Consider the following 18,572-nt stretch of genomic DNA (forward strand, 5'->3'; position numbering starts at 1 on the left):
GCTCGTAAATACATTCCAAAATCCTATTTTATTGGTTTCAAAATCTACTGAAATTTAGCTCATGAGAAATCAATTGCTTTCTTAAAAATGAGAAATATGTGTAATTTTTTTATGTACACTGTATGTCTAAATGTTGGATGTGGTCAAATGAATGCAAATAGCTACTTTAAGTTGCACCCATTACTGACACAGATGTGCAAATCTATACACACACACACACAGCTTGTTTAGTCCCTGTAGAGAAGTACTGCCAATAAAATAGGACTCTCTGGAGCAGATAAACACAAGAACCTTCTATGCCTAATGCCAGGCGTGGGCAAGAGGGGTTTATGTGGAGCAGTGGAACTGTTCTCTGAAATGGTGGTGCTCAATCCTGGAGCTAGTGTTAGCTAGATGTTAACTGCTCGTCAGTGTTAGCTAGATGTTTTAGCTACTCTGACTGATGTTATTTAGATGTTAACTGCTCTATTTGGTTTATGTGGAGCAGTGGAACTGTGTTCTCTGAAATGGTGGGGCTCCATTTAGTACTTTTGAGATGTGTTGTGGAGTTGGAGAAGAGGTGAGGTGGTGGTGATCCAACATCCTGACCTCACTAGCGCTGTTGTTGCTGAATGCAATTAGATCCTCACAGCGATGCTCCAAAATCTAGTAGAAAGCCCTCCCTGGACAGTGGAGACAATTACCCCAAAATGATACTTCACAAGCAAAACTCCTTTAAGAAAAAATCTCTGAATGAGCAATGCTATTCTATGATGTCCCAATACTTTTGTCCATTTTGTGCTGATATTTGCTGTGCCCACAGTCAATCAAATCGTCACCAAAAAAAGTGTGTGAACACTCCACACACTCCGCTCAACCCGCTGAAACCAGGTCCAGTCATCTGTAGCTCTGAAGGCCAGTTTATGCTTTTACATTGAACCTTCGCCAGTTCCCCAGAAATGTAACTATGCTTCCCAGCAACGCAGACCGCAACAACTGTGATTGGTCCACTTGAAATAAATGGAAGCACAATATCATCAGATCGACCTGCATTTCCTTGTCCATGTCTCTCAGTGGCCAAAAAATGCCTCCTTCTGCCTCCCCCTACGTCTTCTTTCTGTTTTACTAAAATTTCTGCAGCAGAAGTAAAACAGCTATTTTCCAACACTACATTACAAACCCCCTTCTGCTAGTGTTTTAGCTGAGTCACAAGTATAAACGCTTACAACGGCATAGGCCTCTTGTGTCTCCACTCTGTGTTGAGAGCATAATTAACCTTGCTCTGTCTGGGTGGGTAGGATGGCCCTCTCTCTTCCCATCATCTCCCCATCCCCACCCATGATACTAGCCAGCGTGGTTCGATCAGGTTGAGAGAAGAGTGTGGACATGAACTTATGGAAAAGATTTGGTTGACTGTAAACTCCCTAACTAAGTAGATTTTTTTGCCAAAAAATGAAATCACCGCTGTCTTGTTTATATTCTCCCATACATTAAACTGCTGTGCTCTCACATTCTCTGTCCCTCCAGCCCTCTAAAGTGCAGCGACCCCAGCGAGCTGCTTCTGCTAACAGCCGGAAAGCGCGGAAGGAAGATCTCCCACCTTCTCCCCTGACCAAAGCTGTGAAATACCCCAAGGGCCACGTGACCTACACCAAAGCCAGACTGCTGAAAGAGGCCAAGCTGGACCCGAGCGCGCACAGACGCCACCTGAGCTCGCACCACACCCACACACACCTTCAGCACATCAACTCAGGAAAAGCCCAGATCAGCCAGGGCAAGACGCAAAAACAGGTGCTATCATCTGCAGCCAATGGTTGCTGCCCGAGGCTGAGCGGGATGACCAATGGTAGGCCGAGCGGGCCTGTTGCGTGCCCACCCAGACGAGATGGACTACGGCAGTCGAAGAGGCAGCTGGAAATGGTTAAGGTAGAACCGGATAATTTTCACTAGCACATCACTTTAGGGATGCACTGATAAGATATTTCAGAGCCAGTGAAAAATAATAAACTTATTTTATTATAATATAACATAATCAGAGTTCAATAGAATACTTTGAACAAGTAACGATGAATGAATACTAAACACTGTACTAAACGTATTCAGTTAAATTCAGTTACAGTACATTCAATATGAACACATTCAGTCAATCTGTGTTTTTTTGAAAGTGGGATTTAAATCTTAGGAAAGTCTTAAATCTCTGGGTGCAAATCTGTTTTGAGTCTTGAGTCTCTGAGATGCAAATCAGTCTGTGATTTGACTGTGAATGTGTGCGAATCCAAGTCGAGCTTTGAGACTCTGAGATGGAAGTCTGAGTCGAATCTCTAGTTTATAGATGAAAGTCTGAGTCATGTCCTTTAGATGTGAGTCCTAGTTGAGTCTCGAGTCTCTGGTATGCGAGTACAAGTCTAGTCTCAAGTCTGGGTGTGAGTCAGAGTCAGGTCTTAAGTCTTTGAGATATGAGTCCCCAATTTGAGGCTCAAGTTTCTGACTGTGAGTCAGAGTCAAGTCTTAACTCTCTGGGTCAAGAGTCAAGTTATATGTCTCTAGGATTCAGGTCTGAGTTTAGTGTCAAGTCTCTTGGAAGCGAGCCCAAGTCAAAGCCCAAGATATGATTGTGTCAAATATACTTTTTTTTACTTGTACACAGATGTCATAACTTTCAGTTGTTATGAAAAATACGGGAGATTACTTTTTTGTGCAGCAGATTAGTAGTACAAGTGCAGTACAGATGAGTAGTACAAGTACAGTAGTACAAGGCAATACAAGCAGTAAAAGGGAAAAATTTCCAAGGGGTACATTTTTAAATAATACTGTACACATTATTTTCTGTTAATTTGGTACAGCAAATTACTGTGCCAGTAAGTCACAGTAGTAGCCACTAAATTACAGTTATCTTTCCAGTTCGTACAGCTTCTAGTAGGTTGTGACAAGCGCTAAAAATAAAAGATGAAAAAAGAAATACATCAACAGTAATATGTATTAACAGTGTATTTATTGTCTTACTGTACAACTTCAGGCGGGAGGAGCGAGTCAGTCTGAAGCAGGGATGGAGTTGGAGGTCAAAAGGGTGAAAGTGCAGGTGGTTCCCCTGGACACACGGAGCAGGAGAGCGGCTCAGGATGCTGCAGTGACTGCAGGAACCCGTGCTAGAGCAACGCAAGCGGCAGGATCCCAGAGGCCCAGACGAGCCTCCGCCGGGAAGCTCATGTTAACGAAACAGACGCACTGTACAGCCACAACGCGGGCCAGGAGCAGCCCTACTACCTCAACCCAAAACCCTGACAGGGACGTCCTGAAACCAGCCACAGTTCCTAAACCAGCCAAACCGCCCAGGTCCAGCATTCCCATCAAAACGGTCAACCTGCCTGAACCAGCCGAGCCTCCCAAACCAGCAGAGCCCAGAGTGGCCCAGGACAGGGAGCGGGGCAGGCGCGGCACTGTTCCTGAAATGACGGAGGTTCCCGTCTTCCATCCCGTCCCCCGCGAGTTCCACGACCCACTGGCCTACGTGGACCTGGTGCGCCAGCGGGCCGAGCCATTCGGCCTCTTCCGCGTGGTCCCGCCAGCGGGCTGGCGGCCCGAGTGCAAGCTGAAAGAAGAGATGCGATTTGTCTCCCACGTGCAGCACGTGCACAAGCTGGGCCGGCGCTGGGGTCCTAACGTACAGCGGCTTGCTTGCATCAGGAAGCACCTGCGTGCTCAGGGCATCAACATGGAGGAGCCGCCATTAATCGGTATGAACATTCTATATTTAGGGCTGTTAAATGATATGAAATATATAATTACAAGTAATGACATTTTCTTTTGGTCAAATTTGGCACTACAGATTGTACAGAACGTAATGCACAAACATATTGTGAATTTCCCCACTGCGGGACTAATAAAGGATTATCTTATCTTATCTTATCTTATGACTGGACAAAATTGAAAATTTATCAGAATGTATTTTGTCACTGTCGTAAAACAAAAACTTATTTTTTGTCATTTTTAATTTTTTTTATATAAGTCCTTTTACATTTTGGGCCAAATCCCATGATGAGTGGACCAATTGAAATGGCCAGAAATGATGTGTATTAAAATATTTTCATGTTGACTTCCATTCAAAGTGAAGAAGATTTTTTACTTCTCCTGGAAAGTTGTTATTTTGGAGGTTTGGAAGGTTTTGTTCTGTCAGCGATTATTTAGTGCTAATTCACTTACATTATTCCGGAGTTAATTAATTCCAGGCAGCTCTGTGAGGTCATTCAGAGTGTACGCATTATGCTGTCCTTACACCAAATGACTTTTCAAATGATTTCACTGTCACATTTCCAAAGACCTCGAGTCTCCCTGGAGTTGCGGCGTGCTTCGATGGCAACTGATAGCCAATGCTTCATAACTGGGGCTATTTGACAAGAGGCAGTGGCTTTTAGCGGCTGGTTGAGGAGGCACTGCATTAAGTTTCGGGAGCATTACATGTAATAATGTAAATAACCTGTAATAGGGGAAGAGTACTGGGTTGGGTAAATGGCTCATGCAAATTGCAAGGTTGTGAAGAACCAATAGGTTAATTTAACCAGAGCCATGTTTACATTCTACAGTGTCTTTTGTGTGTGTGTGTGTGTGTGTGTGTGTGTGTGTAGGGGGTGTTTTCTCCAAACAGACTAATGCAGCTAAAGGGCAGCTCAGGCCAAAAGCTGCTTACGTTTCTGCCCAGTTGTTCAGCAGTTTCTTTCCTTGTAAATTTCCACCAGGAGAATGATGGGAAATAATCTCAGAAGAAATCTAGTTGCAGTTGTACAAATAGTGACCCTGCAAGATACTCTGTCTTTGCAAAATCATCTGTGAGTAATGACAAATGTCTTTAGATGTGAGAGAATGTCAGACTTTAGTCATTTAAAAGTATTTTAGAGTCTTTTTAAAGTCTTCTATTGTATGGTTAGATCTAGACTTTAGCATTCCTACTCAATTAATGCACTTGATTCATCTTAGTAGCTAATTAACAATGCAGGTGAAAAGTGCTAATCTCTTCAGAGGAACCCAACTTGACACCCATGATTTAGTGTGTTTTTGAACTGTGTGAAGCACATTTTGACAAACAAATAAATAAATAAAAGACAGCAGAGATTTTAAACTCTAAACTTAATCAGTGTTAAACAATCTCAAAAAATGTCTGCCCAGCAAATAGGCTGTAAGACCAAACTAATAAGAACTGCTGGCACAAAGATACAGTAGGTAAAACACGGGAACTGAGATTAAATGTCAACAAACTGCAAGAAAATGACATTTGCAAAATTTAAAGGATTAAAGAATTAGCTAAGTTAGCTAAATTCATATATTTAACAAATTGAATAATGACATGACAGTAATCGAAGACAACATAGTGAGTCAACATCTCTATATTTTGATATATTCATGTAAATATGTAATTATTCTGATATTTTCAAAAATGTCATGAAAATATGTCACTAATATGCCATTATATTGGTATAATCAGTGACAATTTCAATAAGCCATACATATAGTCAAAATCTATTGAAAATACACAATGCGTTCAGTCACAATTTCAATAAGCCATTATTCTGATATTTTCAGTCTCAGTTATAGTAATTTTTTTTTTTATATATTCTGTCAAAATCTCAAGAAAATAATAATCCATTATTTCCATATGTTCTTTCAGACTTTCAAGAAAATAAGCCATTTAGTCATAATGTTAAACTGCTGCCAGAAACAGACTTATAGAATGGGCTTCCAGATTATTCTACTCATCTACATAAAAGCCCCAAGTCAGTTTTGAGCTTTTTATTTTGCATTAAAGGTGGAAGAGCAGAAGATGAATGAAAAAACAATGAAAGACAATGAAAAAACATATTAACTTTCTATAAAAGTCACTGTAAAATAACATTTAATTCCAAGTCATTTTGGACTGTTTCTGTTGGTGTAATTTTGACACAGTGCACAGAACAACTGCAAGATTCAGTAATTAAGATTTTGGTGACAATTTGTTTTCTTCCCCTCCAACAAAAGCAGGGGTGCTTGTGTTCACATTGATCCATTGCTCAGCACATAAGTGTAGAACCCTGCCCAGGTCTAAATCATGCTATACTAGACTCCTAATAGACCTGTTTGTGAAAATTGCAGTATTCAGAGTTTGTTCTGTGTGTGCTCTGTATCATGTCATCCCAATTGATCTCTTGAATGAGTGACCCATCTCTGCCATCTCTATACTACAGAAGGCCCTCTGTCCTCACTTGTGGTCTTCTCAGTCTTTGAATAAGTGGGCACTCTTACTCTTAAGCGTCTGGCCTGCCTGCTGTGGATAGATTAGTGTGCCAGCGCTGTGCCGGCTCTCTTTGATTAGATCACACTGGATCTGTGGCTGTCCTGGAGCCAAGGCTTGGTGAGCCAGCTCAATCTGGCCACCTGTAGACTGGGCTGATGTGCCAAGAGGGTGGGGAGTGGGGGTTATCCTGCTTGCCAGTCCTCAAGCTCCAGGCAGTCTCTCCAGGCCACTCCAGCATGGCCCACATTGGCCCCGGAGACCTGGTGACTGCCCGTGACAAATAAAGAATGCACACAGACGAATGTAAGAGGCGGTTACCTTAGAGATAAATGTGAACAGGCTTTGTTTTTAACGTCAAGAATAAATCAACAGGGTTTGTGTCAGTTGGCCCCTTGAGACTGAAATAATCACATCCACTAAGGTGCTGAAAAGCATCAACTGCAGAAACCTTTTTGATTCTAAAAGGCAGTAAAATGAAATGAAATGGTTCATAGTTAGGGCATGAAAATGCTGTTGAAAGCGATGCTTTAGCTGCAGTATCAAATAGAGCATGCACTAATTTGTTTGACTGAAATAAAATAATTGAGGATTTCTCTGGGTACTCCTGTTTCCTTCCATTCCTTCCAAAACACATGGTAGCTGAATTGCCCCGTGTAAATGTACGCATGTGTGATTTAGTTTGTTTCAAACCCTGTGATGGATTGCCGCCTATTCAGGCCAGTACAAATTACTGATGAATGCTCCAAGGGTGTCATGATTAGTGCTAATGTTTTGCTAATGTAATTGTTTTTACATTAGTCATAGTTTTGTGTGCTATTTTAAGTTATTTCCAAAAGGCATCAAATCTAAGATGACACATTCTTTAATATTTTAAGCAAGATTGTTTTTTATGTCCATTTTTTTTTACAGTTGGAAAATAACTGCATTGGCAGTACTTAGTAACAACCCCTTTAGCAAATATTGTAAACATTTTCTGTAGCAGTGGGGGATGTTCTGCCATTATTTCTTGCAAAAGGCTTCTAGTTCTGTAAGATTAGATCAGGAGATCTTTCTTTTTTCTACCAGCTTTCTCCTGCCTTGTTGGCCTTCAGTTATTTTAATGGTTGTTGCTTAGAAGGGCCCATGGCTGCTGATTGGAGGGACATGGTTTAACCAGTGGTGCTACTGGATATGTTTTGTTGCTGTTATAACAAAATCTGTATCCGTACCTGTAAGTCTTACTGGAGAAAGAGAAAATAACTTTAAATTTAAATTTCACTCTAAAAAGAGTTTATTAGTTATAGACCATTTCTGTTGGTACATGCATCCTGGGGTTTTTGACACAATTTAAGGGAATTTTTAAATTATGTGAAAAAACATAAAGCAGTGTTTTTCTAAAAGTGACAACATGTATTCGACAACCTCCTGATGTAGGTCAATAATGTTAGCTATAACTAATAATACCTTAACTGGCAGGCCGGGTTACTCTGCCTTAAAGTACACTAGCTAACCACTACACTAAAGCAGCAGCACAACCTGTTCTGTACAGCCTGGCTGGCTCTTGTCTTTGGATAAGACATCTGTTCTCATCTGACAGAGTTCTCATCTTAAAAAACTCATCTGTTTAGTTTAGCTTTTGCTAAGTAATGTTACCCCATAGATAAAGGTTGTAGGTCCAGGGGTTCACGGACACAGGGAATTGTAGTATACTGAGATGCTGGAGCTGTCTCGCTGCTTGCACGCGATCACTCACTACAGGTTTGTGGACGGCAGATGGACGCTAGTGTTTTTAGGGCGCTCCCGTGTCTGTGTTACCTTCTGGATCTCTCCTTTTAATTAGGCTGTTATAGTCAGACCTGCCGGAGTCGTCAGACACACTCTGATACTGCTCAGCATTCTCTACTCTCTATAAATCCATTCAGAACTAACTGTCTCTTTACCTTCTCCGAGTAAATGTTCACCCAGCCCGACCTGCTGGAAGATTGCCTGCTGAGGGCCCCTCTTTCTGCGTCAGACCAGCTGCCTCCTACCAGTCCGACCAGCACGCCCTGTCCCCACCACCACCTATGCCAGACCAGCGGCACACCCTCCTACCACTGCTACCTGTCTAATGACCATGTTAAAACCAAATGGCCACTATTAATATTAGCACTATTAACTATCATTACTCTGACCATCGCTGCCATGACTATGTTTAAGTTCTACTACATCATGATTATCATATTATAATTATGATCAGAACAGTTCAGCAGTATAGATAATTTATAAATAGTTCTGACCAGAAAAGGATGGGTCCCCCTTGTGAGTCTTGGTTCCTCCTAAAGTTTCTTCCTCCAGTTCTGAGGGAGTTTTTCCTTGCCACGGTTGCCGTTGGCTTGCTCACTGGGGGTCTTGGATCCTTCATCTTTTTCTGTCTTTTCCTAATTACTAATTCTGTAAAGCTGCTAACAGTTGTAAAAAACGCTATACAAATAAATTTGACTTGACTTACTCAGTCTGTTCTTGTGGTCTCTCACACAGGGGGCTGTGAACTGGACCTGGCCCGCTTCTTCCAGCTCCTAAACGACATGGGGGGCATGCAGCAAGTGACGGACTTAAAGACATGGGGGCGACTGGCTGACCTACTGGGCATCCCGCGCTCGGCCCAGGACCGGTTGGCCAAGCTCCAGGAGGCTTACTGCCAGTATCTGCTGTCCTACGACTCACTGTCGCCGGGCCAGCGGACACAGCTGGAGAAGGACGTTCTGGCTGAGAAGGAGAGCCTGGAGAAGAAGAGCGGGCCCCTGGAGGGACAGGCCGACATCTCCCAGCACGCTGCTCTGGTCCTGCCACGCTGCGAGCCCAAGAACGGCTTGGTAAACGGGGCTCTGCACAGAAGCGGTGTTCGGGAGCGCCTCCGCGAGCTGGACCCCACTGCCAGGAGTAGCCGACCAAGACGGCTGGACAAGAAAGAAGAGGAGGACGGGGTTCTGAGCGAACTGCACAAATGCATCTACAAGGTACAGGTTTGGCTCAGTTTTAAATAACCAGATTCACAGCGTACGGACATGCATCTGCAGTCCCAGACACCCTGCTGCAGTTCTAGACCTGCAGTTTAGATCTTCTGTTTTGAAGGTATATTGTTGTTTTTAATCTGTGCCTGTTAACACCTACTAGAGCTTTCCCATTTTCTTCACTTTCACACACCGGGATTGATGTTTGAAACTTGTAACATGCATTCTAGTTACATTCTGTACATCACTGAATATTAATAATCATATTGATAACTCCATAAAGCTCTGCAGTGAACGCCTCTCTGCTGCAGACTCCTGCACTGCAGTCTCGACAGATTTTCCCTGGCTAGCTAAGCCTGGTCTAGAACTGCAGCCTACCGGGTTTGTAGATTAAAGGTGTTGAGCATGTCAAAGGTTTTGCTGTGGAAATGTCCTGTGACAGGGAAGATTTTCCATTTTCTAACTCTTTTCCTCATTGCAGGGAAAATCGTTCTCCCTAATGACATTCTACCGGGCAGCCAGGAACACCATGAATATGTGCTTCAGCAGAGAGCCAGACACGGCTCAAATCGAGGTACAGCTCTTTTCAATCAATGAACAATAGAAAGCTACTTTTAGCAGCCTGTCTCAGAAGAAGAAAAACTGCATTATTAACTGGTTAAGATAATAACAAATAACAAAATATAATAACAAAATCTGCTTACACAGTGTGAGAAACTGTGTGTGTAAAAAAACTTACACAGCGTTTCCACAGATGGTGATCAGATGTTTCAGAGTTTAATGCCTACCTCACAGGAAGTTATGGCACAAAATGCTTACAGCTACCTTGAGTTGTGAATGTTAGTTGACTGGTCATTTGAATAATAAATAAAACACAAATTATCTAAATAACGACCTGACTGGACCATAGAACCATTGCCTTTTTTTAAATGTAGTGCAGACAATGGACTATGGTTTTACTCTTTATGGCCATTTTCATTTGTTACTATTTTTTAATGTTATTTATTTTTGGGTCTTCTAAATCCCCTCTTTTCATTTGCTACTGTTCTCCTGCAGCAAGAGTACTGGAGACTGGTAGAGGGAAAAGAATGCCATGTCGCAGTGCATTGTGGGCGAGTGGACACAAAGACTCACGGGAGTGGATTTCCTGTGGGCAAGTCTGAGCCATTTTCCAAGTAAGTACCCACAACCGCACATGGGCAAAGGATATTCATGTTTTGTTAGAATCATTGTGTCACATTCTGACACATGTTAATACCAGATGTAAATTAAAACTGTTGGAGGGTTGTATTTTATATTAGATCAGTATATTATCTAATATATTAGTATATATCTAATATATTAGATTTTATCAGAGCATTTTCAAAGCTTACACTTTTCTGTGTTTTTTCATAACGATATTAAATATTTTCTTGTTGGGGCATGGAAATACTATTAGTCATTCCTCTATATGTATTTGTTGGTTCCTCTTCTTGTACACTAATTGTGCAATTTTGTTGTGGCCGAACACCGACAATGATTCAACATGTCAGGACTGACTAGTCCCATTGATGGTACAGACTACGGCTGTCAGTCTGCTACAAAGGCTTACCAACAGCCTGACAGCCAGCTGCCAGCTTGGTGTATGTGCATCATAAGCATCTGCCATAAATGTACACAGAAACATGGATTTTAATTATTAAGTAAACTTTACTGCTATGGTGCATTGCGGCTGGAATTTCCAGAGATTCCATACTCATCATTTTTCATTAATTGCAGGCATGGATGGAATCTTTCTGTCCTTTCCAATAACTCAGGATCCATCCTGCGTCATCTTGGTGCTGTGCCAGGTTTGACCACCATTACTGTTTGACTGCTGAACACAATTCCATTTATTCATTTCAGTCTAAGTTTATTCTGTCTAGAGCTTTATAGACAGAATTCTCATCTCGATGCCGCAATCATATTCCACTTTTAGCATATCTGTGATATGCGGTCTCTTCATTGTTTTCTTTGAGTAATACCTTTTAATTAAGCCTTTACTGTAAGAATTAAAAAAATGACATGATTTTTCTGGTTGAAAATGCCATTATTAATAGAAATGAATTGGAATCTGAAAAAACTCCAGTGTATAACATAAATGTGTTCATTTACTCCCTGTATTTACATTGCAGATTGTGGCTCAATTTTGTAAACAACAAAAGGCATGGGGCCAGTGTGTTTAATCAAGTTACTACAATAACAGCCCACAGTTAGAGTAAAAACTCAGCTGTTGAGCTGCACTGGTTGAACATGTACGGTGCTGCTGGAAGATATCATGCCCACAAAAGCTGTCTGTGGTGTACATTTTCTGTTCTTAGAACAGAGCGTAAAATTTCATATCAAATAAAAAAAACTGCTGATTGGTTGTGCATTTATGTGCCACCTCATGCCATGCAGTAAAGGCTTAATAAAGGGTTTTTGATTTCAGCAGATCCCTAAAATGTTCAGTCGTTTCTTTGGATGTTTGTTGTTCTAAACAGGAGTGACCATCCCCTGGCTGAATATAGGCATGGTCTTTTCTACCTCATGTTGGTCCAGGGACCAGAATAGCCTTCCATACATAGATTACCTACACACTGGTGCTGATTGCGTTTGGTAAGTTTTTTGTTTCACTATTACCAACTATACATGCCTCATATGGCATAAAAAAAAGCTTGGTGCATAGTTTTTATTCCCTATTTTGTGATATTTACACTGTTTACACTACAAATTGTATAGCAACACCATACACCAGCAAGGTGGAGCTACAGACCACTGTTGCAATAGAATTTATTCAACCCCACATGCATTAAACCAATCAAATAAGAACAATTTAACTAGCTCAACACAACTAATGTAACAAGTGGGTTTTTTTCCCAAATTAAACACAAAACACCACTATTAATGATAACTTCAGTCTCAGAATTATTCAGCCCTTCATTACAATCGCCCTCGGTAGAACTAAAAGTACCGAGTAGAACACCTTTTCGCTGTTATAATCTGCTGCAAATGTGATTCATAGACACATGTTGCTTCTGGCAACATTTCTGATGAATCTTAGCCCTGCAGTGGAGCAGTGATGGGAGTGGCCTCCAGTTGATAAATATTCTTGAGTTTGCTTGCAGAAACTTCCTTCTTCAAATCCCACCAAACATTTTCTATTGGGTTTAAGTCAAGGTAACTGTGACAACCTTTAATGAATCTTCCAGGAAATCTTTTGAAACCAAGCATTGGTGGACTTTGAGTTATGCTTGGGATAATTGTCCAGTGATGCCCAAGCTTCAGCTTCCTTACAGAAGGCCTGATGTTTTCTCTTAGGATTTCCTGACACTTAATTTAATCCATCTTGCCTTTCCACACGCTGCAGGTTTCCAGTGCCAGAGCATCACAGAGGCCACGCCATGCTTCCCTGTAGGCAGGGTGTTCTTTTCAGCCTATGCTTCAATTATCCTCCTCTAGACAGTAGAGGAGTCAGTATGGGAAACTGGTGGCAGCTGGTGACAGTGTCCTCTTTCTGCCACATCTTGGTAGTGTAGTCACAGTCAGTCATCAGACCCCTAGCCAGACCAAGTATTTGGTATGTTTTATCTCAAGCACACCTGATGCAACTAATGAAGCCCTTTTTTGGCATGTGTGCTTTTATGAGGGATTCTGTTCAGGGATTTCAATCATTCTGAAATGATTGCAATAGCCTTTAAAAGCTGTATTTTGTGTGGAATTTGGAGAAACCACTTGTTATATTAGTTGTGTTGAGCTATTTAAATTGTTTTTATTTATTGTAAACCTCTGAAAGTTTGTAAATGTTGCTAATAAAATAAAAAATATAAAGTAAACAATTTCCATTACAACTGTAGGTGTTTCTAAAAAAAAGCAGTGAGAGCATTCATATGTCATGTTTCTTTGTGGGTAGGTACTGTATTCCTGCCGAGGAGAAGTCAAAACTTGACAAAGTAGTACACACACTGCTGCAGGCCAACGGAACCCCAGGTCTCGAGATGCTGGAGAAGAACATTATGGTAAGATGATTTATGTATTTCTTCAGTTTAGATTTGTACAATTCCACACGCAAGCTCTTGCTTTTACATAATCCTGCCAAGGGAGGGTGAGGGCTAGTGTGTTGCAAATGCTGTTGCATCTATTCGATACAGCGTCATTAGACAGCTCAACATGCTTGGAGAAGAAAGACAACTGTCCAATTCTGTTATGTCAGCTAATAAGACGCCTGGCTTGCATTGCACTGTGGTGGAAGGAGAGGCAGGGCCATGGATGGCTGTGGCATTGTCGAGGATGACAGAAGGGCCACAGCTTAGACAGTTGTGCCACTCAGGAGCCCATTATCGATACTCTTACTGTTGATGTTTGTCATTCAGTGAGATAGATATCTGTTCAGTTATTTTTAGGTCACATTTTAACTATTTAAACACTTTGCCACATTCAGCAGCTAAAATTCAATTATGTGTCAACATCACAATCAGATTCAAGTTTTACTAACGAGAGACTAATTTGACTATCAAGCATAAATGCATGTGATTAAAATCTTATCAGGTTACCATTCATATAAAAGTAGCATTAAATTAGTCTGCTGTAACCTAGTCACTGTATTTTGGGTATCAGCTTTGTTTGAGTGTTAGCCCTTCCTATAATTTCATGAGTGCTATGCTAGGTCATGACATTCACACTTAAATACTTCCCTTTTATTCAGGTTTAGTTCATGACAAATTATCCTAAACAATCATCGTCTGAAACGTAGGCAGAAAAAAAGATTTTTCAAGCAACAACCAGAATGAAACAAGAAAATTAGAAATGCCTTTACTGGGATTTAGACTTCTGCTAGCATTCACACTTAACTGTTAACATTACTGTTAAATTCCTGGTTAAAAGAGAATAGAGAGATAGTTTTCTAAAAATGCTATTTGTGGTGTATGTGGGCAATATACTAGATACCCTACATAAAAGAAAGTGCCTCCTACACTTACATGATTCTAAAATAGCTGTGCGGTGCTCCTCTTTCACAGATCTCTCCAGAGGTGCTCCGTCGAGAAGGGGTGAAGGTGCACCGGACGGTGCAGCGGAGTGGCCAGTTCATGGTGTGTTTCCCGGGGACCTTCGTGTCCAAGGTGTGTTGTGGCTATAGTGTGTCTGAGACAGTGCATTTTGCCACACCTGAGTGGATGAAGCTGGGCTATGAGGCAGCGAAGGTGAGTGTCTCTGAAAGCAGGAATGAGAACGGCTTTTAGCAAGTCAGCTAAAGGGACACAGATCTCAAACCGTTCTACTTACTTTTTGTTCGGTGGGATTGCCACTCTAGCTCAGCATTTCAATACTGGTTTTAACTTGCCCTCACCATCTGGACACATAAGTGGGTAGCACCTATGTTATGTAAGCGGACAGCGGCTTCCAGGCTAACATAAAAGTAACACTAGGCTATGTGTTGGAGAACAGAAGGTCTTGTGGAACAGTGGGACATTTAAGTAAGGTTTAATACAGTGGGGAGGATATAAATAGTGCCTGTAACAATGTTAATTCTGTTTCAGGATTATTTTAAGACAGAAACTATAAAGTATAAAATACTACAAAGTGTATTTTTATATTACTGTTTTTTTATACTTTTACGTAATCAGGTGAAAATATAAAAGCCAGTAATATAAAGATAAATTACAGTAAATATATACAAGCTTTCTATTTACATTTTCTACATAAAGTCATACTTTAGATTCTGTAACAATTTTACCCAAGATAATAATGCACATAAAAGTTTTACAAATTCAGATTTAAGTTTGGGTTTTATTGTGACTCTTGCAGTAGTCCTTATATGAAAGCATTATAATTATTGATAAATTAACTCATTATTAATGAAGTTTAGAAATACTCGTAGGAATGTCCTGATCAGGTTAATCTGATCTCAAAAACTTAACATAAAAGGACAGCAATTAAGCTATTGTTGGGGGTTAAAATCAGTATTGAATCGAAGAGCAGTTTTATTTTTTCTCTATGTCCGTGTGACCGTCGGCCATGTTTGCTGTGCAGGACCTGAAGAAGAGGCGCATAGAGGAGCCGTTCTCCACAGAGAAACTGCTCTGCCAAATTGTGACATCAGAATCCAAACCAGAGAACAGAAATCTTCTGAGTGCAACTTCCACTCTCATTGAAGATCTCAGGTGAGTTAGGGATCCTAAGGCGTGAAAGCACCCAGGTTTTCGATCCACTGTATTAACATACTGTATCAGAGATGATTTAACCCAACCTGTCTGGCCTTCATGGTTTACTAACCTCTTACACCTGATTTTACACTAAGCTTTTTTCTTATAATCTGATCATTTAAAGTGCTTCATGCTGATGTTCGTTTAGCTGTTTTGGTGGCGGTGAGAAATGCAGTGCTCGTTGTTTAGCTCTGAGACAAGGTGTATGCTCTGAGGATGCCTGACATTAATCTGTGATGCACTTAACCAGCTATAATTGACTTATTCTTAACATTTCCCCAGATATTTCCAATAACGTCTATAGACTAGGCAATTTTAGCGGCTTTAAAAACAACAGATGATAGAGAATGGAATAACAAACACATATTTGTGTATTTATTTTTTTTAGACCAGCCTTAGATCAGTGTATCACACAGTGTCAGAAACAGTTTAGGCAAGTTTATTTGGCATGGCTATTCATCCTTTGTTAGCTACGGTAGCCTCGCAGTCCTAGTGCAAAACTAAGAACACGAAGTTTAGATGCCAAGCGTGGGAAAATTGTGTAGTTATATTTTTAGATTTTTTAACAAACTATTTCTTTTAAATTGACAGATTGGTAATGTGAATATCTGATTCAACTGTTCAGTTGTTCTCTTTTGTGTACCCTATACACCTTTGTTTAGTTTGTCTTAGAACTTCTGGTGGCTCCATTGATGTAGATTACAACCACAGTGATAATAAACTTAGAGGGTGTCACAGTAATTGGAAGAAGATAATTTTGCTTATGAACACAAAGAAGTGTGTTAAACTTATATCCACCACCTTCAAATAAAGGCCTATGTCTATGGTTGAAGGTGCTAAATTCATGAGGCTCATAGGTTAGGTCTTATGTGTTATGTGACAGCCTCGCTATTAAGCAAGACGTCAGATGAGACAGACACACCACTACAGTAAAAAGGAAGCTCAGCAGCACATGTCTTTTATGTAACACTTCAAGAAATTTGGGCTGCCTGAAGTAATGTAGATCGATGTAGCTACAACGAATTGTGTTTGAGAACATCCACCCTTGAACACCCATCCTGAAAATAGACAAATAGTAATTGTGGTAAGTGCAGAAGCTTGGAGACTGTTCCAGTTGAAAAACAGAAATATTCCACCAAAGATTCTGGTATAAAACAAGCCTCAATTAACAGGAAAATACTGGGAAGAATACAATTCTTATTTAGCATTTAATCAGTGAAAATCAGCCTAACGGTAGGATTGAATTAACTCAAAGCTTATTTGTGACATACATAGTCATAGTACACGGTACAACTAGAAGTGAAATGCTTTGCAGAAGAACATTTGTCTTTGTCTCAATTCAGACGCAGTGTTTCCCGGTTCTAGCTTTGACTACATCATTAATGCTCTGTAGTGTTTAGTTGGATTGCTTAATCCAGCATGACAGTCATGTGTTTGGATAAAAGCCAGATGTGCATTTTTATTAGATTCTGTCCTGTTCTTTGCTGATGTCACAGTGTTTGTCAGTGTTCGGGTTTCAGACGGCTCTCTCTTTCACATATAGGGACGAAGAGATTAGCCAGCGGCGGCAGCTTTTTAAGGCTGGGCTCCGGCTGTCTGCCCGTTACGGCATCCAGCCCGATAACCAGTCCCCCATGGAGAGAAAGAAACCACAGCGCACACGGCTGACCGAGGACACGGCTGACCGACGGTGCCAGGTGTGCCAGCATCTGTGTTACCTCTCCATGGTGAGTGTGCATTTACATACTGGCTCTCTGCAGGGAGTACCTGTCTAATGGCAGAGCATGGAGGGGTCAAACTACATTTGTGGAGGCCTACAGCTCTTGGAGCACATATTAATTAGCAAAAAAGCTCAGGTGTATTTAAGCATCATACAGTGTACAGCGAACTGTGCAGTGCTTTGGCCTTCTTGGGTGTTCTAAGCAATGGCCAATGGTATTATTGCCAACCTAGAAAAGGAATACTCCAGCATTTTCAACCAGACGTCTTTCTTCTGTAATCCAATATGACGGTCAAATCTGCCATGCATTTGGTGGCAGACTACTCACACTCACTCTCCTCCTTCCAATGGTTTTCATCTCAGTGGAGCAAACATTTTGAATTAAACAAAAAACTAGATAAAAAGACTGGTTTGGTAAGTGGAAAATTGTCATTAGGAATTCAGCTAATGTCAATTCCAGAGCATTCTCAGTGAATTACAATGATTTCTCAGACTCTTCAGACTTTGACACCACTATTGCATGCAAGGGAGAGAGATTTGGAGGAAGACTGCTGCAGTATATCTTTAATTTTGAGTAAAAGAAAGGACACAGCTTGAGATTTAACGATTTCCTACACTGCAGAGATCTGGCAAACATTTGTTTAGTGTGACCCTGTTTTAGACTGAGACTCTAGACTTGCGAGAATGTCAGATTGGCTTGATTTTATCTCACGTCTTTAGTCTTGGCTCCTGTAGCGTGTTATGCAATGACTGCAGGCTGGCAAGGCATGTGAAACTGTGAACAACGCTACAGTCAGAGCACAAATCGGGTGTCTCAAATCTCATAATGGACAGAACAGACTGCAGTCAAAAAAAAAAAAAAAAAAACATCCACATGCCAAGGCTGTCAGTGTAAATCACAATACTGTTCTATAGTGCACTCTTCTATAGTGTAGTTTACTGTCATAGTAACATATTTGTTTACATTTTTCATTTTCACTTAATCAACCTTATTAAAATTCCCCATGGCATAAAGCTAGTTAGTAAGATGGAGAAGAAGTTTGGTTCACTGGTCAGAATTAATGCTAGTTGTCCTCTGACTTTCCGCTTGTGTCACTTTCAATATTACTGATTGTTACTTTGTCTTCCTGAACAGGTGGTTCATGAAAGCGATAATGTGGTGTTCTGTCTGGAGTGTGCGCTTCGGTATATCCAGAAGCGCAGGTCCCCTCGTGGTCTGAAGATGATGTTTCGTTACACTGAGGTAGTGTTAATCACTAATTGCTTCAGAGCAAAATATGTGTGTACTAGTGCATCTTAAAAAAGGTGCATTTTTGTATTTAAAAAAATAAACAGTCATATATTTTAGTTTCATTATATGTGAAGTGTGGAAGTCTGTGTTTTACTTTTTTGAGGAGTTTCAGTAAATTACTATTTAATTATCTCTCGTCTACCACTAT

At 40.8% G+C, this 18,572-nt stretch overlaps 1 protein-coding gene across 1 annotated transcript in view; it reads left to right on the forward strand.

The window, feature by feature from the left end:
* Positions 1-18,572, forward strand: part of jarid2a (jumonji and AT-rich interaction domain containing 2a) — a 75,763-nt gene that overhangs the window by 54,363 nt on the left and 2,828 nt on the right. The window contains exons 7-18 of the mRNA XM_072680370.1: positions 1,507-1,905; positions 2,996-3,713; positions 8,741-9,219; positions 9,695-9,787; positions 10,270-10,388; positions 10,972-11,042; positions 11,715-11,829; positions 13,124-13,229; positions 14,229-14,411; positions 15,241-15,371; positions 16,957-17,140; positions 18,269-18,376. Coding sequence (XP_072536471.1) covers positions 1,507-1,905; positions 2,996-3,713; positions 8,741-9,219; positions 9,695-9,787; positions 10,270-10,388; positions 10,972-11,042; positions 11,715-11,829; positions 13,124-13,229; positions 14,229-14,411; positions 15,241-15,371; positions 16,957-17,140; positions 18,269-18,376 — 2,706 coding nt within the window. The remainder of the gene's footprint in view (positions 1-1,506; positions 1,906-2,995; positions 3,714-8,740; positions 9,220-9,694; positions 9,788-10,269; positions 10,389-10,971; positions 11,043-11,714; positions 11,830-13,123; positions 13,230-14,228; positions 14,412-15,240; positions 15,372-16,956; positions 17,141-18,268; positions 18,377-18,572) is intronic.

This window comes from Salminus brasiliensis, chromosome 5 (genome assembly GCF_030463535.1).
Source record: "Salminus brasiliensis chromosome 5, fSalBra1.hap2, whole genome shotgun sequence".
Taxonomy (NCBI): domain Eukaryota; kingdom Metazoa; phylum Chordata; class Actinopteri; order Characiformes; family Bryconidae; genus Salminus; species Salminus brasiliensis.